General features: G+C 42.1%; 1 protein-coding gene across 1 annotated transcript in view; it reads right to left on the reverse strand.

The window, feature by feature from the left end:
- Positions 1–26,736, reverse strand: part of CNTNAP5 (contactin associated protein family member 5) — a 302,130-nt gene that overhangs the window by 205,511 nt on the left and 69,883 nt on the right. Inside the window, exon 3 of the mRNA XM_035128546.2 lies at positions 16,019–16,212. Within this exon, the coding sequence (XP_034984437.2) occupies positions 16,019–16,212 (194 nt within the window). The remainder of the gene's footprint in view (positions 1–16,018; positions 16,213–26,736) is intronic.

Raw genomic sequence — 26,736 nt, forward strand, 5'->3', positions numbered from 1 at the left:
TTCCTTACATTCTGACAATCAGCCCACCTTCTGCCCTGAATAACTGCCTCTAGTTAGTCACTGAGGAGCTGATCTAGTAGTAGCAGCAGAGTCCTCACTTTATGAGTCAACAAGTGACCTGTTGGCTTATATTTCACTTCAGTTATAAAAGGGTACCTTTGAACAGGACAAAAAAAATGCATTGACTAAAAAAAAATGAGAAATTTTGTGAAGCAAAATTGCTTGGGTGCATTTTCCTATTCTGCAGTCAACTAACCAAAATAAAAGATTTGGACTAAGTCCAAGGGATGAAACCAATTATGATAAATAGCTAACCCTGTGAATACCTATGAATCACCTGACTATAGCATAATCACTTAGAAGAGATACCCCTGAGGCCACTGTTAAAACACAGCAGTGAAATCATCACTACTTTCATCCAGGTAATTATAAATCATCATTGTCATTTTCTTTCTAGCCTTGTCGGAACAAAGTCTCAGGAAATTCTTTTCATTTTGCTATGCCTAGCTTTAGTCTGATCCAAAATTTATTACTATAGAGCTCTAGGTTTCATAGCAAACTTTCCAACACATCATTTCTACACATTTACAACCCGATCCACAGTTTCAGCAAGAAACATTTAAGTTAATATATACTTATTTGAATGGGACTAATTTGGTATAGATTATTGGTGTTCATATGTCTGGAATCCACAGGTGCCAATATCCTTTGAAATAACATTTTCCTCTTCTGAAATAGCACTGGTTCATTTAGCTGCCACTGCACTACTTATTCTCTGGGTCAATGTATACCCTAGATCAGGCATCCCCAAACTGCGGCCCTCCAGATGTTTTGGCCTACAACTCCCATGATCCCTAGCTAACAGGACCAGTGGTTGGGGAAGATGGGAATTGTAGTCCAAAACATCTTGAGGGCCGAAGTTTGGGGATGCCTGCCCTAGATATTATTTAAAATCTGATGTCCTTTCATGATTGTCATAGTTCCTCACAGCTTCATGACTCACAGTCAAAGTCATGTGATAAACACTGCTTAACGATTCCATGTGGGGATTCAGCAGATAAGTGAAAATGGGTAAAGCCAAGCATACTAAAATAATAGATCTGGTTACAGGTAGGTAGCCGTGTTGGTCTGGATCGAAGTAAAATAAAAAAATTCCTTCAGTAGCACCTTAAAGACCAACTAAGTTTTTATTTTGGTATGAGCTTTCGTGTGCATGCACACTTCTTCAGATACAGTGAAATGGAAGTTTCCAGGCACTTATGTAGAGAAGGGGTGGGGAGGGGTGGGGATGGGGAGGGGGGATCACTCAGAAGGGTGGTGGAAATGGGTGATTGACTGACTGATAGCTGTTGATGACCGCAAACGACTGCAAATGGTTTTGCATGAAAAAGCAAGGGTTGAGATGGCTGAAGATCGCTTATCATGTATAATGAGATAAGAATCCGATATCTCTGTTCAAACCAGGTCCCTCCATGGTTTTGAGCTTGGTGATAAGTTGCAATTCAGCAACTTCTCTTTCCAGTCTATTTCTGAAATTCTACTACAAGGGGCACTAGGAGAAGGGGACGACAGAGGACAAGATGTTTGGACAGTGTTCTCAAAGCTACGAACATGAGTTTGACCAAACTGCGGGAGGCAGTGCAAGACAGGAGTGCCTGGCGTGCTCTGGTCCATGGGGTCACGAAGAGTCGGACACGACTAAACGACTAAACAACAACATCATATCATACACTACACTAAAACCTCACTGGATTGGGGAGATCCTGCTATTTTAACTCCTCCCTGTGATTGTATACTATTTCACTGTCACCTGTATACACAACCAGAATCAAAACACACAGATTCCCCACACAGTTTATGAGAGTGTTCACATTACTGCCTTAGCGTAAAATGATGGTGCTGTTTTCTTGAGTGCTTCACAGCTCCTTCCTTCCTAGTTGTTCATATCAGCATGGCTTCATTCGTGTCAGATTCATTTCTGTTTGTGTATCACACCAGGGGGGGTTGACGGGGTGGGAATTTCTTCACCATATGCAAAGGCATTCATATCTCAGATATGAATTAGCTTAAGATTGCCTTAAGGATTCCAATCAGTGTGAAGCTGGCTTGAGAAACAACACCTCAAACAGTAGTATTGTGTAACAAAGTACAAGATACGCATGAACTTTAGATAACAATGTGTGAATACGGATTAAAAACCCAGCCCTGGAAATGGAGTTAGTGAATAGTACTGTAAAAGCCTATGTTACTGAAAGCCAATATTGTTGGTAGCAGTGATCAAACATTATGGATGTTATTAGCTGGCTTACTTTCGGTGGGACGTCTTTTTTTTATTTATTACCGGTACGGTTTTTACGGCTCAGGGCGCTGGCTCAGGGCGCTGCTGGGCTCTCTTGAGTGCTCGGCGCTGCAGCAGCCACTGGTTCCGGGTGGCGGGGCGGCAGGTATCCTTGGCTGGGCCAGGCGGAGGCCGCTGGCTCAGGCGCTCCGCACGCCGCTGCAGGGCACTCCAAGCTCCTTGGCTGGGCCAGGCAAGGAAGAAGCAGTGAGCCCAGCGGTGGTGGGAAGCACGGGAGTGGCAGGGATGGCGGTGGATGAGAAGGCGGAGCGCGGGGATGCAGCCAGCAAGGTGGGAGCGCGACCAGCTGTTAAGCGGTGCTCTTGGAGCACCGCTTCACAGCTGATCGCGCTCCTGCAGTGCCGACCGCATGGAGTGACTCTGTGAGTGGAGGTGCCTGTGGGGGTGGGTTTCCGTGGCACAGAAGTATGGCTTATTTTCAGGGTATGTCTTATATTTCTCAAATGCTTAAAAACCCTGCCATGGCTTACTTTATGACAGTGTATTAAAAAAGGAGAAACAGGGTACACACAGAGAGAGGGGGGGGAGGGAGGGAGGGAGGGAGGGAGGGAAAAATAAGCACCACTGTGTGTAATGGGACTTAGTAATGGGACTGCCACCTAAGACTTGAAAGGGCTTAGTTATCTTTTCTGATGGCTTACCCAGTCAGATCATCAATGGAAAGTAATATGCCTATATCCCCAACTGAACCCACAGAATTTACAAACCTTTAATCTAGACTTACATACATTCTTGGTAAAGTGAGAATCTTCTAAGGAAAGGTTTCGACTTGCAGATATGAAAGTTAGAGCAAGTGGATTGTATTAAATTCTCGGTGGCCTCATAAGCTGGACTTTCATTCTCCGCTATTCTGTAGCAGTAGCTTAGGAGGATGACTTTCTGCCAAACTTTCAAGCTGTAAAGCTACTTAATAATATCCATTCTACTTATGGGGCACATAATAATCTATATCCTACTTATGGATAAGGCTATCCACAACCTCCTTATATCCACAGATACTTGATAATTACACTTTACTAATTGCAGCTAATATACTTAACACCTGAAGCAGACCTTGCATTATTTTCCTGCTCCTTTTAAAGCTGATCAACTAGAAATTTAGGACACCTCTTGCAAAGCATACATTTCACTCCACCTCCTGTTCTGTTTTTGGTCTTTTGAAACACTTCGCAATCAAGTGACAGACGTATAGACATGTGTCACCAGATCGCCCATAATACATGTTGCAGATAGCTCAAGGCAACTTTAGTTCTTGATCAAAGGTTAGAATCAACAGGAGGTCCCCAAAAAAGAATGGAAACCACTAATACAACTTTGTGACCCACCATAATTGATGTCGTTACATGAATGTGTGAATGTGTTTAGAAGGACCAAGTTATTATTCATTACTGATCTGTCTATTCATGAATTATTCATTTGTTATCTATTATTTCTTCCTCCCCTTTATGTTGAAAAGGCCTAAGTCTAAGATACCATTTAAGAAAGTGTGCCGGGGGGGGGGGGAACGGGACACCAGTCTATAATCTTTTCTCAAAAATCCATACCAGGCTATAATCTTTGCTCAAAAAAATGCATAACTGCCAAGTCTCCCACTGAAAAATTCGGGACATGCGTAGAAGCGACTTCTGGTGCCACGTTACCCATGTCTGGGTACCGGAAATAGGGCGGCGCCAGGACCCAAAATGGAGCCTCCCCGGCAGGTAGGAAATCTGGGGGATTTACGGGATTTTTCCCAATCCGGGCTGCCAGCGGGAAACAGTTAAAAATATGGAGGTTTCCCACAAAAAATGGGAGACTTGGCAGCTATGCAAAAATGAGAAGCATTTATAAAAACACTAGACAGACCCTTTGAGTGACTTGTTTTATGTATTAAAATGTGTGTGTGTGTGTGTGTGTGTGTGTGTGGTGTTTTTTTGTTTCCCATCACCAAAATTTTGGGTGGCCTCTTCTGCCTCAAAAAGAAGGAAAGAAGCCTGAGTTGGGGTAGAGAAAGATGTGACAGCTTTACATGCCTGGCTCCTGAAGGTTTTGATAGAGCTATGAAACTAGTTGCTTGGAAATGAATTCCTTATTTATGCGTAGCAATTTGCAAATGGGAGAGATAACAAACTGGGTTATTTTGTAATCTCAAAAAGAGATTAATGCAAATGGGGATTAACAAAGAAGACATATTTGATGTGCTATGGAAGGATGTATCCAAGTTACAAAGGCACCCCAGAATGTCAGTTTCCCACTTTCGAGACAGAGAGAATCATTTGTGGCATTTTACTTATGAATGAGGTTGGTAAGCAAACTTCAATGCTCAATGCTCAAATATAGGTCGCATTGGAAGTGAATGGGCCTTGCATAAATGGGATATTTTCAGAAACCCACACATTTTTCATACCAATTACAATTGCTAAATCCTCCACTCTTTTGAACACCAAAAATAAATAAATATAAAGTTCCCAATTGTCAGCTTGATTAAACTAAGCAACACAGCAAGGTATTGCCATGGCAATCCAATGTGACATTTAAGGACAAATTTATAGAAGCAAGCTATTCTGTCTATTTTCTTATCTGTAAAATAATCACATTGAAATATAATCCTGTCAACTCCAGCAGTATAATACACCTGAAGCCCCACTTTCCATAAAGGCTTGATGGAATGAAATCTTGGATTGTGGCCCAGATTATATAAAAAAAGCAGCAGCTGCTTGGGCATCTTAAATTGGGGCTAGAAATAGGTTTAATACAGAAAGCAGGTCTATGTTAACCCTGGAATAGAAAACAGAAGAAAACAAATGGGGCCTGCAACAAAATGATGCAATGTGGAGCGCTGGAACTCTGCCCACTTCCCAGACACTCCATTCCATTCTCCCTTCCCTCTAGGTTTACACTTCCAGCTTTCATAGACAATAGTATGTTCTGTCCTTATTGGGTTGGATTGAGGTGTCCCCCATGGTTTCTGCCTCTCTCCCCGGAAGATTTTGCTTCTGAAAGCCTCCAGCTTCTTCCGAGGTTTCCGATGCCTTTCTCTCATATGTCAGCTTTGTCATTTTGGTTACCCGAGTATCAATAGTTGTAGAACTGAGATCACTATTGTAGAAGTATGTGAACAGGGAACATATTCAACCAAAAGGTGAAAAGTAAGTGGAACAAGACAGCTTGTCCATGTGCTGCGTCTATGTATGAGGCATTGTTGGACGAAAGGAGGAAACTGTATTTTTGACTGACAGTCTCCATACTATAAAAATAGGTCATTTTTAAAAATTATTTAGGATATGCATTTGGATCTGCCTGTGGAGCAAAGGAAGCATTGTAGGAGAAGGGGGCACTGACTTGGTTACCTACCTATAAATCCTGTTGGAAGCCGAACAGTCTGGCATTTTTCTCTGAAACTTCAATAGATTGATGAGTTCTGATATAGATGATGTGTTAGGACAGACATCCCCAAACTTCGGCCCTCCAGATGTTTTGGACTACAATTCCCATCATCCCTGACCACTGGTCCTCTTAGCTAGGGATCATGGGAGTTGTAGGCCAAAACATCTGGAGGGCCGCAGTTTGGGGATGCCTGTGTTAGGATGGCAACTCCTGCTTGTAAACTCATTTCAGTCCTGGTTTGAAATTAAAATAGGTCTCAACAGTCTTACCTACATTTGATGAACTTTGATGAAAAATCCATAACTTTTATTTGGACCAAGTAAAAATTATGAGAAGAAACCACATCAGGCATCTGCCCACACCAGAGGAGAAGAAAGGACATTAGCTCATTAGTCCAAGGGATGTCATGTAAACCTTGTAGCTTTTAGATGTCGAACTACAACTCACATCAGCCCTAGCCAACAAGATTATGGGTGTGTATTTGAGGAAGGATTCAGGCATGTCAAACTTGCGGCCCTCCAGATGTTTTGGACTACAATTCCCATCTTCCCCAACCACTGGTCCTGCTAGCTAGGGATCATGGGAGTTGTAGGCCAAAACATCTGCAGGGCCGCAAGTTTGACATGCCCGGATTATCTAGTATTACATGCAGTTACAGTGGCTCTCTCATTGCCATCTTGGCTGTGAGTCCTGGAAGACCTGCTCCTTGCCTTTCTACCTGGCCTGGGAGGGTATGTCCCCGACTAATTGCAGCTCCAAAAGCTGAGGTTGCTGGAGAGGTAACCATATTCACTGTCTCTTACTGCCGACCTAGGTTAGCGAGCCTGAGCTTCCACAGCTGCTGCCGGCCATAAGCCACCACTGGCACGATTGGAAGCAGCAGCAATGTTCTGTGCTTATGATAATGTTTTATTCTCTTGCTAATTATCCTGTTTTAAATGTGCATTTTATATTTGACTTCCTTTAGTAATGTTTTCTTTTGAAGTGTTTTTTTTAACTTCTCTGCGTTAGATGTGCATTCTGTAGTTGACCTCCATTATAACGGTTCATTCTGAAAACTTTAAGATAATATTTTGGTTTCCTGTTAATTATGTTGCTTTGAATGTATACTTTATATTTGACTTTCTTCAGTAACGCTTTATTCTGGACAGTTTTATTTGATATTTTAATGCAGACTGTAAACTGCATGCATTTTCTCCCCTTAAAAATATAAGGTGGCATAGAAATTAAATGAATAATAATAGTAGTAATTGCCAATACTGTAAATGGAATCCCTGATCCAGACCTTGTGCAGAGGAGAAATGAAAGTGCTCTGCACCACAATAAAGAGTTTCAAAGCTTTGGTGTCTAGATCCCGAGGCCTCGCCCAAACCAGAAAAGGGAGATCCCCTGGCTGCAAGGCTGCTTAAAAAGGGTAAGCCACGCCCCCCCGACAACCGGATTGGGTGGCTGGGGACCATGACGTGGCCAGGATCTCCCCGATGATGTGGAGCTTAGCCCCGCCCCCTGCTGAGCGCAGAGGCCACGTGGAGTGGAGCGGCCTTACTGGAAACAGTCTTAAACTAGTTACAAATAAATGCTACAAAATACTAAATAACTCATTGCTCTTAAACAAGCAATCAATGCAGTCCAATCTTTTAAGTTCTTAATACAGTTCAATAACTTTCATCTCACTGATCTCAGAGAGAGATCCTGTACAGGCAACTTGCTTGTATCCTGACTGCAGAGCTTCAATGACCAACTAAGACGCTGAGTTCTCAGGTTTCATCTCAGGCGAGAGAGATCTCTGCTTTGGTTTCCAGGATGAATCATGAATTAACCTGAATGGAAACACCCACCCTTTTCTTTATCACATTTAGCTAGAGATAAACTTCTCTTGCCTAATGCAAACCTCTCTGCTTGGCATTTTAGATGCAATGAATTCAAGCATTGTGTTTTATGCATATTAAATTTATATCTTTAACACTCTTTATTTAAATTTAGCAAAAAAAAAGGTCTCTGATACAGCTTATATTATTTATGCCCTGTTAGTTAGCAAACAAAAGCCACATTGAATGTAAACTCCATACATTTAGGTACTGGCAATGCTTTTGCCATAATATCTGCAAGCATTTTTGTCATTGGACAATACTGAATTTTTATCGCTCCTTGAACAAGCGGAGCCTTTACGATAGCTACTTTATATCTTTTATTGTTTATTTGTAACACATTGCTCTTAAACAGCAAAAAAATGTGTTACAAATAAAATACCAAGTAACACATTGTAACTGTTTCCAGTATAGGTTTGAAACCCATTCTTGTGGTTGGAGAGCAAATTCATTTCTGATCCACAGAATCAAGGTACAGATCAAGGATTCTGCTTGCAGTAACTCTTAACAACTGGTTGGTCAAAATTAGCATTAAACCACAAAATCTAATTGGGTATTTAGTTGGGGGGGGGGGTAGGTTAAATTTGCTTAGCTAACTTTTGCGCAGAGCTCCAGTGGCTGAGGGAGCAATTTGGGTGCAATCTATCCCCATTTCTAAAACACTGTAGTTCATCCATATATTGCCATTTCAAATTGACTGCTTGTGGTGCATGTAGCAAGTTTACCCATTTAAGGAATGTGTATCTCATAGATGCATTTATTTGTCTAATCATTGTAAATTGTTTGCTAAGAACAAATTAATGATGCATTCCTTCTCTCCCTGTAAAAATTACTTTACAGTCTGTGCTCTGTAACATTTCCTCAATATAATTCATTTGTAAATGGTCATTTGTTCAACAGAGCTCAAAATAATATGCGACTGGAGAGAAATATTCCCCACTGTATATATATTTAAAATTTATCAAGTATAAACTCCTGCCATATAATCCAATCTTAAATAAAGTAACTCATGATTATATTTGAAATATAGTCATACAGCAAGTGTTATACTGAGCTTTCCCAAGATCCATGCTCAGTTATGAAGCTCACTGGTAGCCTTCAACCTTCACTGTCTTCCATATAGTGAAGACTTGTGAGTATAAAATAGGATTTCCATGTGTTCCACTCAAGTCTCACTGGTTAATGGTTAGACTATGTTTGAATATACATACATACATACATACATACATACATACATACATACATACACATTTCTCCTCTGGCATGCATGACTGCAATGGCAGCTCATGCTTTCATTCTTGATAAAATGAATCTTATTCTGTTCTCTGAACCTGATAAACTGTGGTTCAACTTAATTGTGGTTTGTTTGAAATAAGCCATATTCAAACCATGGTATATGGAGCAGGCTTCTTTCAACAAACCATAGTGAGTTTAGGATTCAAATGTATCAATAAACTCACTATGGTTAATCAAAACTGTAAAGGAAGGCTTCTAAACACCTTCTCGTGATAAGCACAGGGCATGAGAGAGGGGGAGAGCTTGGAAGAGACTAGACTGAATCTCATTGTGATAACCCATTGCTAATTGTGACATCTTAATACAGCCATAAGATACAGTGGGACCTTGACTTACGAGCTCCTCGACATCCGACGTTTTCGACCTACGAGTGAGAAAAGTGGCCGCATGCTTACGATTTTCTCGACATCCGAATGGAAAACGGCTAGATTTTTAGCTTGGAAAACGACTTACGAGTTTTTAGATGCACTTTACGAATTTTTCCATTTCCAATGCATTCCTGTGGGAAACCGCTTTTCCTATGGGAAACTCTACTTACGAAGTTTTCAACCTACGAGTGTGCATTCGGAACGGATTAAATTCGTAAGTCGAGGTCCCACTGTACATGTATGTGATATACCAGTGACACAGTATTTGCTGGATCTGTGACCACTGGTTATCAAAATATGGTTACAATAACTTAGCTATTGGCTGGAAGTGGCACTTTTCAGGCTGTACTTAAAGATTAAGCTCTTGTCTTGAAAGTCGAAACATTAGCACTTTAAATCACTTGCACCATCACCTCCTCATATGTAGGTCCTAATGATGCCTAATGTATGAAGGAAACAACTAGGTTCCTAAAATGTGTCAATGGTCTCTCAATGAGCAATCCAGCTGCCATTAGACATATGATGCATGAGGCAGCGATGATAGGTAGGGAGCAGTTCTGCAGTTTCAAGGCCACTACACACAGACAAATGTCCTCTTTATAATGAGGCAATCTGCATTAGCAAGTGATCCACTTCCATTATGTGGGATTGCAAAAATGCTGCCTGCCACAAGCATAGAAATCTACAGCTGGAAACATGTGAATGATTGAACCAGTGCATTTGTCTGTGCAATCTGTATCTCTGGGAACAACTGGCAGGGTTATGTTTAGGATTGGATGTGGTCTCTGCCTGTGTGAACAAGCCTCAGTCATGATGGGGTAACTGCCACAGAGATAGCTCTGTGTGTGAGCGAGTGATTCTATAGGAAAAGAGTTGCAATCCTACATGGTTTCCTTTACGTAACATAGCATTCTAAATACTGGAAAACACTCTTAAAAGCCAAAACCTGATATATGACACAAGGAAATTAGAAGTTTTGAAATGAAGGTGGCAACCAATCTTTTACACAAGTGTCTCTGTAATGTGCACATCAAAGAGGAATCCCTGCATAGCATATGCAGGTAAAATAACATGCTGAATAATTCAGTACTTAAAACGCTGAATAAAATCATTTACTGATTCAAGCACTAAGTCCAAAGCTTTCTGTCTCCCAATCAATTGTCAGCAAGTCCTTGCACAGCCGACATCCATATTGAAAATATAATTATAAGCCTAGCGTACTGTATACAACAACAAATACAAATAGGTTTGGAAAATTGGTTTTAAATGTCTAATCTTTTTATCTTACACCCCAGCCCAGCTGCAGAATTTACTAACATTACAAATGCAAGCTGAATGAATAGTACATATAAAGACTTATTTGAATATAACTTGCATATGACCAGCATGGTTTTCTCACTACTACTAAGTGGGGTGAAAGTTTGGTGCATACATTACAATTTGGCTCATCACTGATATTTACAAAAGCCAAACTCCATGGTTCTGTCACATTGTTTGTCTGTCCATGTCTGCATGTGTTGTTTCTGATATTCAATGGGACCACAGCACATGGGAAAGGGGAGTTTAATCCTTCTCTTTCCAGCTGCAATCTCCACAAAGATATCCCCACAACACAGTAATTTCCTTAGGAAAAAAAGTTCTTATTGGCAGCAATAGGATGTTTTTGACTCTACGAGCAATTTCTATGGCAGGGAGTGATCATATGGAGTCATGGCTGCAGAGGGGAATGACAACCCCCCCGCTCCTCATGTGTTAAGAGCCCAGTAAAAAAATAGACCGCTCACACTCAGAATTATTTTAAAGAGTCTTCTAATGATGATGATGATGATGCATGCTACTGTATGTATTTAACATATCATGTAGGTAGAGGCCCTGAGTTCTCTATCTAGGCTGCAGTGCCATCCTTCCTGAGCATGTCAGCTGACCTCTAGTCAATCTCTGTCCATCAGGTCTTATAAAGCTTGGCCACAGAGTTAGCTCTGCAGGATGAGAGACTTGTCTTAGGGTGCAACCTACCGGTAATTATCTCTTCCCAACTTTGACTGTTGCTCTGGAGCTTGACCTCATCTTGATTTAGATCACATCCCTGCTTCTGACATATGCAAACTATCAACCAGCCTCTCCCATTGTCCTTGGATTCCTCCTGCAATATGCCTCAACAACATTATGGGAATGCACTTCCATTCATGCATATATATTTTTTTAATTTCCTTTAGTAAACATTATTTAATTAAATTCTTCTACCCTCAGTAAATTTATAGGAATCATTACACTCAAGTGTGTAAGGGCCATGGGACAAATTCTTAATTTTGTTTGCAGTTGAGCTCAGGTCAAGCTTAAACACATTGTCCCAAACTTTTGACTCTCCTGTGCCCAATACCTGCTTCTTCAAAATTCCCTTGTACTTTTAACCTTCCTGTGAACTTTTGATCCCCTCTAAAGGAAAATCAATCATTTTAACTCCCTGATTCTAACAGAAACTAAATACAAAATGGCTGGAAGTCTTATTGCATCACACCATCTAACATCAGGGAAAGAATTCTAGAAGAGTCTTGAATGGCAAATCTTTGTTTGAATGGCAAATCTTTGTTTCCACTGGTCCTTTTAGCTAGTGATCATGGGAGTTGTAGGTCAAAACATCTGGAGGTCCACAGTGTGGGGGTGCCTGGTTTAATCTGTTCCAACTGGGAGAATATGGAATACATGAAATCAATGTATGAAATCGATGTGTGGGAGAGGGGTGCTAGGCTTGATGACCTTGAGCTATTTGAAGGCCTTAGTATTCTATAATTGTGTTGCCCACAAGAAACTTATTTTACCATTGTCAGCATTAGCAGAACTGCCGTTATCTGCAAGCCATCTATTCCCATGGTGAACAGTAATAGAAATAAGGAATCACACAGTGTTACAGAATTACTTGAAAGTGTAACTTTGCCTGACCTCCTTCCAGCTTTTTTTTAAACAAAAAACAAAGCCATGTATAGTATTTTATGACCCTTTTTGTGATAAAAATTTCATTATTCACCTGATAGCATCTAAACTGCTCAGATTACAGCATCTCCCAGCAATTGCAGTTGTAACTAGATACTTTCAGGAACGTTGATCGGTAAAGAAATGCTTAAGGGCTATGCAATAGTACTGGGAACAGAGTTGAAGACATTGCCTGAGAAGAGCCAGGGTGGTGTACAATAGAAGACAATAGAAGACATGCCAATCATTCACCCTCTTGTCTTATTTTTTTACCACTTATTTCTAATGTACCACATATGTTTGTTGTGAGCAAACCTAAAACCTAAACCTTAAAAAAGGGAAGAATTGAACATAGTGCTGAACAGATTGCGCCTTCAGGGCAAACATTTCTACTTGCCTGATGAAATTATCTCTCCCTTTCCCCTCCTGTGCACAGTTCTGGGGGTTATCCCAACCCCCTGAACAAATTTTGGGGCTGTGCAGGATGTATGGGGAGAAGGAAGGGGGGATACCCTTGAGATCATAGAGGTCAGTGTACAGGCTTTCACTAGCAAGACTGGTTAGCTGAATCTGGCGCAATCAGCTGCTAATAAGGTAAAAATACATGTATTCTACCTATCAGGGAATTGCATAAATCAAACACCGATTTCTCCTTGGACCTTATTAGGATCATCCAGCTGACCTGTTTGATTATAGGGCCACTGGAATAGACACCTGGAATATTTTCAAATGACGCTACTGTGCAACCGAAGCTACCATACCACATGATCAGTGGATTGGATTCAGGGTGGCATAAGCAGAATTGTGAGATTGCAGCAGTTCCAAAATTTTTTACATGCCGGTACCTCTCTCCAATTTTGGCCAATTTTCCTTTCTACTATAGCTCCACTATAGCTCCACACTAATTCTTAAGCCTTTTGTGAGGTTTCCTCAATCCTCAGGAAAGGCGTTCTCTCATCCCATCTTGATGTAAGAACATCCAGTGTCATAACCTTCATATATTTAGAACCCCTTCCCTTGTGTTCATCTTGATACATTAAAGCAGCAGCACTGGAGGATGAAGATTTGAATTCAGAAAGGTAGAGTTCATGTGCAACTTCTACTTTGTCCATGGAAAATGAACATAATATGAAATTCCATCTCCATTTTGAAACTCCAGAGTCTCAAACTATCCTGAGGGGTCACAATGATTTATTTGGCATATTTTATTCACTGCAGTGACTGGCAAGCCTTCTTGATTGTGAGAGGGTACCAGTCCATTGTTTATAACTGCTGCTATGCTTGCTAACCGTACTAAGAAATGATGTTCAAATATGTCATCAATCAAAATATAACTCAGTGGGTAGGTCAGATTTTGGGATGATTGTGTTAATTTTCCTGATTGCTAATTTTTTCCTGATTAGTAAGTACTTCTGTTCCAATTTTCAATGTTCCACTTACATTGCTTTACCTGTTGTATGGAACTGTGTCTTTTTAGTTGATACACTGCCATTTCATGCTGAATTTTATATGGTGGGAAAGAAAAGTATGCTGGGCATGAAAACTATGGGGAAAGCACAATTCCCCATGTTCTTTTGCGTAGAGGAAAGTCCACTCAGAATACTGTGGGGTTTTCAGGAAAACTGGTCACCCAGGAAGGTTGCAAAGTACAGAAACATTATTATTATTTTATTGAAATAAAGGACACTCACAATCAGCCCTTGGCTACCTTGAAAGTAAGGTAAACACACACACACACACACACACACACACACACACACACAGAGAGAGAGAGAGAGAGAGAGAGAGAGAGAGAGAGAGGGAGGAGAGAGAGAGAGAGAAATTTTTGCACCCACCAATGAGAATTACACTGAAATTTCCTCTCCCTTTTGATAATCCTCATATGCAATTTATTTTCTCATCAACTGATAGGAAATGGAAAGTAAAAAATACAGGATACTATATTGACATACCTAATAATGATAAAACATGTTGAATGGAAACTTGCTGTTCACTTATCTGATCATCCTTAATTGTCATTTGAAATTAGCTTGCCCTCAAAATGCACTTTGTGGGTATCTGAATAAATAACAACCCAATATAATTTGTGTCATGATAACTAGGGAGAGGACTTCATTGGTTGTGATGGCCCACATTTGAACCACCTTCCCCGGTGCCTCCTCATAATGTATTTTTTTGTACCAGATTAAAACCATTTTACTTCCCACAGTATTTTAATTTTATCTGAGTTTTGTGGGGTTTGCAGGTTTACAACCACACTATTGCTTTTCCTACCAGTCATATTTATTTCACTGATTGAATAGTATGTGTTTCTATTATTTTATCATGCAGGTATCTGCTAGTTTATCAGCTATCCTAGGAATAACTGTATTATCATTATATACAGCATTTTTTAAATTTGTTAGTCACTTTTTTTTCTTGCCAAGGCAACTCAAAGCAATTTACAACCAAAACAAACAAACAAACAAACCACCCCACATTAAAACAGAGGGGGGAAATACATTGAAAACATCCTAAAGGGCCACAGATAAAGCCCAAAGGCCTGGTTAAAGAGGAAAGTTTTCGACTGGCACCTAAATATATATAATGATGGTGAACATATAAATTCTGGAATAAATGAATAAAATAGGGTGAGATCCAATGGCCAAGCATCCACTCTGCACACAGATTTTGGAGGGCAGGGCAGAGGAAAACCAAACGTCCCATTGCACAAGCAGATTTACATTGTGCAAGTGGGTGGACATCTCTGTATGTAACCCATAATACATACAGAAAGAGTTGACTTAGCCCATAGTCATCAGTTAACATTAATTAATCCCAATGGAACTCATGCTGATTCATCTTTCATGTTATTATGAGTTAAATTATAAGATGAACTCATTCTTGGGAAAGAGATAGCTTGACAAACTAAATTTCAATTGTGAGCCCTATGAGGATAGTGTTGGGTGAAACTATAGCAATACTTAGCATCAATTTCTTGAGTGTTGAGAGCATTTCATATACCTTAAGTAATCCTTTCAACAGCACTGTAATGTATGCTGGCATTATTATGTCCACATTAAAACCACCACACCTTAGAATACTGGTGGCTTGCATAAAGCCATTGAGGAAATTTATGCAAGATTTGTGATTTGAATGAGATGCATTCCTGTCTACCACTCATATGCACAATACCACACAAGCTCTCACCCTTATCCCACTAGAAATGGTAGGCTATATATATAATGAATGACTCAAACTAAATCAGAACTTAGCATGGCACACATAAACATGCTGGTCTACATATAGCAATAATTCACACACAAAAATCCACATATTATTATTGCATACAATTACTATGCAACTTTTTCATGTGAACAAAGAATGGCCTGTGGAAATCACTAATACCCAACAGTAAAAAATATGGATGAGGAACCGGAGTGTGAAGTGGAATGATGAAGGATGCCACAACTGCTATTATTTCACCAAAAAATAATCCATGAGATTTACCAAACAATATGTTCCACATTGAGACATGCTCTTTATTAAACATCTTGTTTTTTGGAGCCTTTGGGTATATAATACCACATGAGTTCTTTGATCCTTTCTTCATAACCATAAAACTAGCAACAGCCTTTTTAAAGATTTCAGCAATTCCACCGCAAACTCCCAACTGTATCCCTACTGAAGCTCGAAAAGATGCAATTACAGCTTTGGAGATAGAAAACATGAATTTGGGTTTAGAATGCTACATCTGTTTTCTGTGGGTTGCTGATTATACCATAGCATTGATCCAAAAGCTTCAGACCTACCCAGATGATGTCTTCTTCTCTGTACTGCTTCCAATTGCGACCTGTATCGCTGAACATTAGAGTGTAGCTTGTTGTCCAGTCTGAGCTTCCGTACCTTCCTTGAGTAGCAACACCTGTAATTTCCACTCTGTCCCCTAAATCGATCTGTAGCCATTGTTCCCTGCTAGAATCCAATGGGGACCAACCACCAGCTCCTAGAAGAGAAGAATCATAGTTCTCCTGAGTAATTCCCAAAATAAATTTGACATTAACACATATTGATAAAATGATGTTCGCCTTATACCTGAATGAGGGCCTGACATCCCACTAGAACTGGAAGAAAATATTCAGGATGTGTTATGAAAAACATGTTATCCCATGAGTCTTTAAGGTGCCATATTTTGCCTGTCATGTTGGTTTTGGATTCCTCAAACGCTCAACTCTGTGTAAGTGGCTGAGACTACCGACAATGGCACAGCTCTAACTGGTGGGAAGAAATAATAATGCTAGGGCATAGGGAACTCAGATAATAAGAGCATGGTTCTTTATGGGAGCAGCAATACTCACTGAGGCAAAACATTGTATTGAATCTACTGTAGCAGAATGCTGTTATAAATAAAGTCACACTAGGCAAGGCTTAATTGTAATCAAGATACATCAAGTTCATGAACTAATCTTGAAGGGCAGTACTCAGCTTTAGAGCAAGAAACTGCTCATAACAATAAAAGCTTCTCTAAGCATCTCCAGAATGTCTTGTGGTTCCATGCTTTCTGAGGACCACATCTATATACATGTTTCAAATCTGCTTCAGTGTTCAAGAAACAGCCCTTCAGGAACAATGGGTGTTTGGGGGAATTTTATTTTGGTACTAGGTACTGCTTTCCTTTGTTTCCTTTTGTTTCCCCTGGCTCAGTTTCTGCTGGGGAGGAAGGCGAGAGCTGGCCTAGAAATATGCTAGTTTCAACAAAAGCACTGTGTCAGTACTTTTGCGTATGAAATTACGGAGGGTTGCCCCAGATAGGAGGAAGGTGGAGGAGAGAGCGAGAGAGCCATAGTGTCATAGTGAGCCAAGGCATTCTGTCAGACAGAGAATGTGTGAGTGTGTGTGGAGAGAGAGAGAGAAAGGATGAAAAGAATGGGGAAGGGGGAGCAGGCAGAGGAAGAATGGCCTGATGTTCCCAAACCACAGCAGGGGCTAGTGGACAAAATGGGGGCAAAGAAATGAAATCAAACATATAGCAAGGAAGCTAAAGAGAAACAGTAGTAGAAATATGATGTCTGTGGGATAAGTTCCAAAAAGAAGAAAATCTGAATCCAGGTACTCACGAAATATAAGTATCTGATAGCTCAGTAGGCAGAGCACGAGACTTTTAATCTCAGGGTTGTGGGCTTCAGCTGCATGTCGGGCAAAAGCAGGGCCGTCTTAACCATACCTGGCGCCCTGGCGCCAAGATCCCTTCGACACCCCCCCTCCCGTGAGTGAGGCGGGCAGGAGGGGCGCACAGGGAGCTGAGAGGCGCAGAGGAGGCAGCCCCAGGCTCGCGCTTCCTGCACGCCTCCGGAGAGCGGCCTGAAGCCACTCAAAAACTGAGAGGTCTGGAGGAGGTGGGCCCAGGCTCCCGCTCCCCTCGTGCCTCCGGAGCTTCGCGTGGGGAGCGGGAGCCTGGGCCCACCTCTTCTGCGCCTCTCAGTTTTTGAGCGGTTTCAGGCCGCTCTCTGGAGGTGCATGGGGAGCGCGAGCCTGGGGCCGCCTTGCTGCGCCTCCCAGCTGTTCAGAGGAGGCGGTCCCAGGCTCCCGTCCCTGTGCAAAGCTCTGGAGGTGCACGGGTAGCGCGAGCCTGGGGCCGCCGTGCTGCAACTCTCAGATGTTCAGGAGGCCCCAGGCCAGAGCTCCCCACGCGCCTCTGGAGAGCGGCCTGAAGCTGCTCAACAGCTGAGACAGAGGCGCGGCAGAAGCGGCCCCAGGCTCACGCTCCCCACCCGCCTCCGGAGAGCTGCCAGAAGCTGCTCAACAGCAGAGGCGCGCGGAGGCAGACACCAGCGTTCGGCGCCCCTGATGGCCCTGGTGCCTTGCGCCACCCAGCCCGGGCCTAGGGACGGCCCTGGGCAAAAGATTCCTGCATGGTCCCCTCCAATTCTGCAGTTCTATGATTCTAGGTATTCATAGAAAATGAACATTCTGTGCAAAAATGATTTGCCAAGGAAATAAAAGGATGGAGGTGCTAAGATTTCTCTCTGAAAAGGTAGGTGCTTCGTGTTTGGTGGATGGAAGGGTACATGAGAATGCCAGGCTCTTGGCATTGTGAATTAATGGGTGATGGATTGTTGCCCTGATTAAATTAGGATGCAGGAGATGTGCAGGGATAGGACACAAGAGAATTAATCCTGATTATCCCACATCTTTGTCCAGGCAAGATGAAGACTGAGCTCTTTGGCAACACTAGATTTCAGCACTAACTATAACTTTTCTATCCTTGCTTCCCCTCCCCCAAACCACACACCTGACAGCAGGGTTTGCAGAGCAGAGGGCATTATTTACAGGTAAGATTGAGTCCCAGAACTGCTCTATCACTGCACACAGAATCCTACAAAGAAATGCATTCTCCAGACACAGAGGGGGATGGACTGTAAAGACATACAAGGCCTTTGTCAGAAGATCCAGGAGGAAGGAGAGCTCTGCTACTGATCTGCACTCCCTCAACCACCTTCTTTCTTTCCCCTCCTCCTCCTCCTCCTCCTCCTCCTCCTCCTCCTCCTCCTCCTCCTCCTCCTCCTCCTCCCATTTTAGCCCCCTTCCCTCTCATCTCTTCCCATCCATCTTACTTCTGTCTCTGCAATCATTTACCAATCTGATATGTATGCACTCTACGTGTGACAGAGTTAAAGGACCTGTTGGAATAGCTCTAATTAAGAATGCTATTTTAACATGTTCAATTTGCATATTAATAATGTGTAACCTTTTGCCCAGCATTCATTCCCAGACTTGCTGCATTGCAGTTGTCCTCTATTTTGAAATATCACTCATTGTTCACTCTAGCCTGGGATGAGGTTTACAGCTAGTACTCTCCCAGGGGAGTACACTGACTGTGCACAGATATGCTTATGGAGCTGGCACCTCTGAGAGAAGAGCTAGGCAATACAAGGATCCTGGAATCTTCTCCAGCTCAGATTAAAATTCAAGGCAAAGAATATCACTCAATTTCCCAGCCCTTTTCAGCTCTCCCCAAAGCCACTTCTTTCTTCCTTTTGAGCAAGGCTTACTAGGCTGATGTAGAGCCAGAGTTGGCTATAGAAAAGAAGGAAGAAATATCACCTGTCCCTCCTTACCTGGGAGTCAGCTAGAATGGTAAAGAAAAAGTTATTTATATGTGTTGTATGTGCGATATGACATTGAACCACCAGATGGCGATGTGGAGTCCTGTTTTTCTCTACCTGCTTTCCCTGTTTAAATTTACAATGCTTTAAACTGAAACACTTCTTTACGTTTCTAGATCCAGCCCCGGTCACAGGCCAGAAAATGAGGCCCCTGTTATTCAAGGGCTATTGCAAATCTGAGCAAATCCAATGTAAGTGCACAGAGTGGAGGAAGAGAGTGAGATGGGGGTTGCCCAGTGAGTGCCCACAGTATAGGATTGGAGCTGCTTCTCTGCTAAAACACTGCAACACTCTAAGCTTTCCATCCTTCTGCTCCCGGCTAGCTGCTGCTAGCCACATACACCACAAGGCCTCATCTTTAAACTAAATACTACAGGTCTGGCAGAACAACATCAATTTCTCCTGACCAAATCCCAAGCAAAGACTACGACCTTGTTTCAGCCATGGCAAGTGAGGATCCAACTTTAGCTAGTGGCACCCAGTACAGACATTTTTGTCAGCAACATCTGATACATAAGCTTTATAGCCTTCAGCTTGCAGCAATACACAGACTGACCATCTTGCCTGGCTATACCTGCTAATTTGGCCCTTCAGGATTGTGGCTCCATGTACTGCATTGTATAAAGCAATGGTTATGAGTGCATCCTTGACACCCCCACTTGGACCTGACGGATGTCAGTCACATGGTGATTTCCTTACTCTGTTTTGAAATCAGCCCTGTTTAGGGAAGCTTTTAATGTTTAATAAATTATTGAATTTTAATATTTCTGTTGGAAGCCACGCAGAGCGGCTGGGGAGACCCAGTCAGATGTGCGGGGTATAAATAATAAATTATTATTATTATTATTATTATTATTATTATTATTATTTTCAACATCATCTACATTCTAAGACTACATTCTGTCATCTACATTCTAAGCAGAAGAGGAATATGACCACACATTTAAAACATAATATTCTAAAATTTCATCATATACTATCCATATGTAATGCAAGACTACTGAAGCAGCATTGCTTTTTATTTTTGAGCAGTATTGTTTCATTGTCTCAGGCTGCAATCTCAAATACACTTTCTAGTAAGCCATATTGAACTTAGTGGGTTTTACTTCTAAGCAAGCAAGTGTATGAGTGCATTGTCAATTATTTCAATGTTTTTACTTGTTCTAAGCTACCTTGGCCAGGTGCCAGCAATAAGCTGGCACAAACACATATTCACAAACCTTTTGTTTGACAGAATTAATTGGGTATGGAGGCAGGAGTACTGTATAGGTTTGCCATAGGATGCACTTTTGATCCATCCAGATCACCTACAAGAGATTCTCAGCTCTGCAGAAGCAGCCTGAATGTGAGGTGTTGTATAAGGTGCCAAAGAAGATATTTTTAATTTTGCTGAACACAATCCATGCATTTTGCACAATTATTGCAAAGAAAGCTAAAGACAGGTTTGTAACTGTAATAAAGCCTCCTCTCCACCTCTCCTCATTATTTCATTCTCATGTTTCCTTTCTTCTTCATTTGAAATAATAATAATGTATGTGCATATTTTGGCATGTTTAGAATGTGGTGATTTCTTTCCTGCCATCTGTTCTACCATCCTCTTGTGACATCTATACTTCAGGGAGCATATGCTAGTCGTTGAGGGCCAGGAAAATGAAAGTTTATTGCTACAGCATCTGCAGTAGCACAGAGATGAAATAGGAACAGGTTAAAAACCCAGGCATAGGACTAAAGTGCACTGCAGATATATTTCAATGATATTACCCTGTTATTAATAGCAGCTCAGCCGAATATGTGGTTTTATTACATCTGTTTAGATTTCCCACCACTGCTGTCAGAAATATCCACACTGTCCCAGCATTCATAATAAAATTGAAAGAATAGGGTAGTGAATGGTTGTTGTTTTTTCTAATTCAACAATTTACAAAATAAAGCCATTGGTGTCTCGTCTTTCCACCCTTCCATTTGCCCATAATTCACTGACATTCCTGGGAAAGATGTATACTGTCACAAAGAGGAATTAAATTCCACTCAACAAGTGTGCTGCTTTCTCACTGCAGGCTGGGGTAGGTGATGGAAAGGAAAAGGTCTTTTATTTGAGCTGTGAGCCAAATATGCGATATTATGTGTGACCTTATATTCTCCAAGGCAACAACATGTAGTACAAGATAGGTCAAGAGACAGACATTTTTCAACTTTTCTCAGCTTAAAGAAGAACAAACTATGTAAGACAATGATACAGATCACACAGAAAAGGAATAACATTGGTTGTATGACAATTTAAGAAGAACTCAGTGTGATTGAACTAGCTGGGGCATGTGAGAATGCATATGTCTTAGCTGCATTTGAGAAACGGGAACTAGAACAATGTTTGCTTTAATTCACGAATATGCATGAATGAATTCCCTTCTTTATTTAAAGGTTCTGTTGAATTAGCACCCACTCTTCCTCTACAGATGTAATAAACTTCTATTGTAATGCTCTCACCTCTGACAAATGCAGCAGCGATAATTCTGGAAACCATTGTGCTGACTGCAGTGTAACACATCTCTTTTGACTCAAGTACAAATTCTGCCAAATTCTACCCAAAGCAAAATTCAAGGTGAAATTGAGGGTTTCTGCTTGGTGCCCAAAGAAGTGCCTCCCATTTTCATATCAGCAGTCTGGGGGAGGCTATTGGAGAAAGGCTATCTCCAGGGCAGAGGATTTGCCCTTTAAGGCTCCAAAGTCCTCTCAACTGGCTGAAGCCTAGAGAAGGTATGCATAAAAGCTCAGCAGTGGTGGCACCGACAGGGGAATTAGGGACATTCCAGGATCAAATCAGAAGTCAGGATGTCTTTCGTAATTCTAGGATGGTCCCTGGAAAATCAAGACACTTTGCGGCTATGCTAAGGCAGGAGAAACCTCAAGACCACCATGCACTGTTCCTAACGCCCCCACCCCATGTCACCTAGGCTCTGCTCTCAGCCATCTATTTGGGCTCAAGTGGTCTTCACAAGGGTTACAGTTAATTCGTTTCAGCATCCCTGGCTTCTTCCCTTGCTCCATGTAGTTCCACAGTCCATTTAGTGATTCTCTTATTCCTCCACAACCATCTTCCTGAGATACATGCCATCTCTCTCCCAGCTGTCACGCCAGGCTGTTAATGGCCCAGCCTTCCTCCAGGCTCCACTGAAGTGTAGTGTAGTGGCTAATGTTCACCCACCAAAAGGGATAATAATAATAATAATAATAATAATAATAATATTTTTATTTATACCCCGCCCTCCCCAGTCAAAAACCGGGCTCAGGGCGGCTGACACCAACAGAACCACAATAAAACATAAAAACAATTAATTAAAATACAGATTAAAATACAGTATTAAAATTTAAAGTGCAGCCTCATTTCAAGTAGGCCATAAGTGGCTGACACCAACAGAACCACAATAAAACATTAAAAAAAAAATTAGTTAAAATACAGATTAAAATACAGTATTAAAATTTAAAGTGCAGCCTCATTTCAAGTAGGCCATAAATCCAAGCCATGAGGGAGAAAAACACAGGGGTCAGGCTGAGTCTAACCCAAAGGCCAGGCGGAACAGCTCTGTCTTGCAGGCCCTGCGGAAAGATGACAAATCCCGCAGGGCCCTGGTCTCCTGGGAAAGAGCGTTCCACCAGGTTGGGGCCAGTACTGAAAAGGCCCTGGCTCTAGTAGAGGCCAATCTAGCCATCTTATGACTCGGGATCTCCAGAATATTATTGTTTGTGGACCTTAAGGTCCTCCGCGGGGCATACCAGGAGAGGCGGTCCCGTAGGTACGAGGGTCCCAAGTCGCATAGGGCTTTAAAGGTCAAAACCAGCACCTTAAACCTGATCCTGTACTCCACCGGGAGCCAGTGCAGCTGGTAAAGCACTGGATGAATGTGATCCCACGGCCGGGACCCTGTAAGGAGCCTCGCCGCGGCCCCCCAACCCCATGTCGCCCCGACCTAGCCAGAGGACCTCTGTCTTCGAAGGATTTAACTTCAGTCGGCTCCCACGTAGCCATCCAGCCACAGCTTCCAAGCACCTGGTGAGTGTGTCCGGGGCCGAGGCAGGGCAGCCGTCCATCAACAGATAGATCTGGGTGTCATCAGCATATTGATGACAACCCAGCCCAAAACTCCGGACAATCTGGGCAAGGGGGCGCATAAAGATATTAAAAAGCATTGGGGAAAGGATTGCGCCTTGCGGGACTCCACACACCAAGGGGTGCCGCGGCGACAACTCCCTCCCTAGCGCCACTCTCTGTCCCCGACCTGAGATGAAGGAACGCAGCCATTGTTGGACTGTGCCCTGAATCCCCACGTCGGCAAGGCGGTGGTCTAAAAGGTCATGATCGACCATATCGAAGGCTGCTGACAGGTCTAAAAGAATCAGCAGTCCCGACCCACCTCGGTCCAGCTGTCTACGGAGATCATCTGTTAAGGCTACCAGAGCTGTCTCGGTCCCATGACCAGGGCGAAAGCCGGACTGAAATGGATCTAGAGCTGATGTTTCATCCAGAAACCTACCAAGCTGTTCGGCAACCACTCTCTCAATTATCTTACCCAGGTACGGAAGATTCGAAACCGGGCGATAATTGGATAGATCTAAAGGATCTAGAGATGTTTTCTTTAAGAGTGGACGCACCACTGCCTCCTTCAACTCCTCTGGGAAAGTCCCTGTGCCCAGGGACAAGTTGATGATCTCACCCAGGGGGGCCCGTACCTCATCTGGACACGCTCTAATCAGCCAAGACGGGCACGGGTCCAGGGAGCAAGTGGTGGGCCTTCCAGCCCGGAGGAATCTGTCTACATCGGCAGGGAGTATCTGATCGAATTGGTCCAATACTGAACTCGAAGACAGTCGAGGGGCCTCCAGTTCCGTTATTGTATCCAAATTGGCAGGGAGGTCACGGCGGAGTGTCAAGACTTTCTCCGCAAAAAAGCTCGCAAATGCCTCACAGCTATGGGTCAAATTCGTATTTAAATTTGGCTGTTCCTCTAGGGTTGTTAAAGACCTGATTATTCTAAAAAGTTGTGCTGGGCGAGAGCTAGCGGATGCAATGGAAGCTGAGAAGTAGGACTTTTTTGCAGCTTTCACCGCCATCTCATAGGCTTTCATAAGTTTCCTGTAAGATGTTCTTGAGGCTCCGTCGTGAGCACGCCGCCATACTCGCTCTAGCCGTCTAAGGTCCCGCTTCATTTTCCGAGGCTTGACAGGAAGAGCCAGATTGAAGGGACAGAGCCGCCAGAGAAAATTTGGTTGAAGTAAATTAGGCCTTGGGCCACATATGCTAAGGGTAACCTGCCTCAGGATTACCACATCTATTTAGGGTGCTAGATTCAGCTAGGAGAAGGTACCGGTAGGGGTCTTCTGAAGAGTGAAGATTAAAATATTGCATGTGAGGAGAAAAGCATGATTAAGTTTGGAAAATTAATGGTGCTAACTTGCCTAATGTTCTGATTATTCTCATTTGAATCTATTATATTTAGTAAATCTGAGGCAAACATTTCCTTTTTCATTCAATGTTTGCATCTTACATATAATTTTTTATTTTAAAGCAATTCCCCATTCTGAGTAACAGTTATGAATGCTTTTTAATTAATTAATTTTTTAAAAAAAATATGCTGAGACTTTTAAAAAATGCCAATCTTCAAAAGTCAAATAAAACACAGTAGCACTGAGCCAAATTTGACACCTGCAAATTAAGACGATGATTCAAAGGTATTTACTGAGAAACTGCAGATAGTACTGGGCTTCTAAGTTGTTCTCTTACTTTGTTACTTCTTTTTGTTTTCTTGCACAGAAGTTCCCCTGTTGCACCTCATAAGCATGGAAGGATGCCATTTTAAAAAAGGAAAATTAAAGGCCCACCTGCACAAGAAAACCCCTTGCAGAAGCATAATGAGGCTTGTTTCAGCAGACTCCCCTGAGTATTAATTATTCTTTCCTTGAACAACTCAGGTCTATAAACTTCTTAAAATTCAACCATTCATTATTTATTCAAAAGCTGATATTGTATTGTGTGTGGCAGTGAAAATTTGGCTAATAAACTTTCCGCTAATCCAGAAGTAGGTCAGACTTGATTTATCTTTATGAATATCCACCCCCCACCCCCACCCCCAATACACATACACACACAAACCAGTCTACTTAATTATTTTCCTGTTTTTCTCTGGGCTACTGCTAAATGGCTATAGGTATCCAGAAATTTGACGTTATAATTCATGTTTGTAGTGCTGAGCAGGACATGTTCTCTAGAAAGTTGACCAACTCAGAATGAAATCTACTGCTTGGAACTTGACAATTTTTGCTCCAAATCATTGCACTATGTTGTGCAACTTTGCCTACTACCATGGAGGTGAGTCAGTGACAGAACTAGTATTTCCCAACAGTTACAGACAAGGGTTCAAAGGAGGGCAGCGTGATTCTTCTGCCCTCCAAGCTTTCAACTGCTGTCATAGGAATCCACTGCTGGCTGACTTTAGCAAGGCAACCTTATTCCCATGGTGGCAAGCTCAGTCGTGAATCCATTGGTTTAACATCTGACAGATGGTGTTAGAACTGAGGAGGAACCAGAGGTCTCAGAGCCCTTCACCCTCCTTAACATCCGTAGATTGTCTTCCAGTGATCACCCAGCTGTTCTGCAACACTGTTATGACTTACTAGGGACACTGTTGGGGAATGATGGTCAAGTGGTATGTTTTCTTTCTTGCATTTTTAAAATAAAATATTTGCAACTTCCCACCAGCCTCCCCCCCCCAGATGATTCTTTGCATCCTCTGATAAACCTATCGGAGACCTGTAATGGCCTAACAATGTGATGCTGTCTTGAATGCTGCCTGTGATGTTTGGAAGAGCTCCATGTTTTGTTTTGTTAAAGCGGAGGAACATAGGTGGGTATTTTTATAGTACAGTACCTTAAATGAGGCTTTTAACACTATTTTTAAAATACTCCACTGCTGTACATTAACATTAACATCATCATCAACATCAACAACAACAACAACAACAAACAACCCAGAGTTCCACAAGTAATGTTTTCAACAGCCCTGCTTCTTGCAAAGTCTATGGATCCAAAGAACCATAGAGATATTATATAAGAAACAGAGATCTGTATTGGCACAGAAAGAGTGTGGGACCTAATCGGACCGGGGACCCCACACAGAGGCGATGCCCACTCCTAGTGCTTGGTGGCATGCTGCCTCTGAATACGGAAGACACCCAAAAGAACTGATGATGAGGCATGCATACGAATGCAGGTCATTGTGTTTCATACCCAACACTATAAAATAGCATAGAAACATACAATGCAATCAAGAGCAATTTGCCTTCCCAGCCACTTTGATCTGAGCTAAGCAGGA

This window comes from Zootoca vivipara, chromosome 1, assembly GCF_963506605.1.
Source record: "Zootoca vivipara chromosome 1, rZooViv1.1, whole genome shotgun sequence".
Lineage (NCBI taxonomy): Eukaryota > Metazoa > Chordata > Lepidosauria > Squamata > Lacertidae > Zootoca > Zootoca vivipara.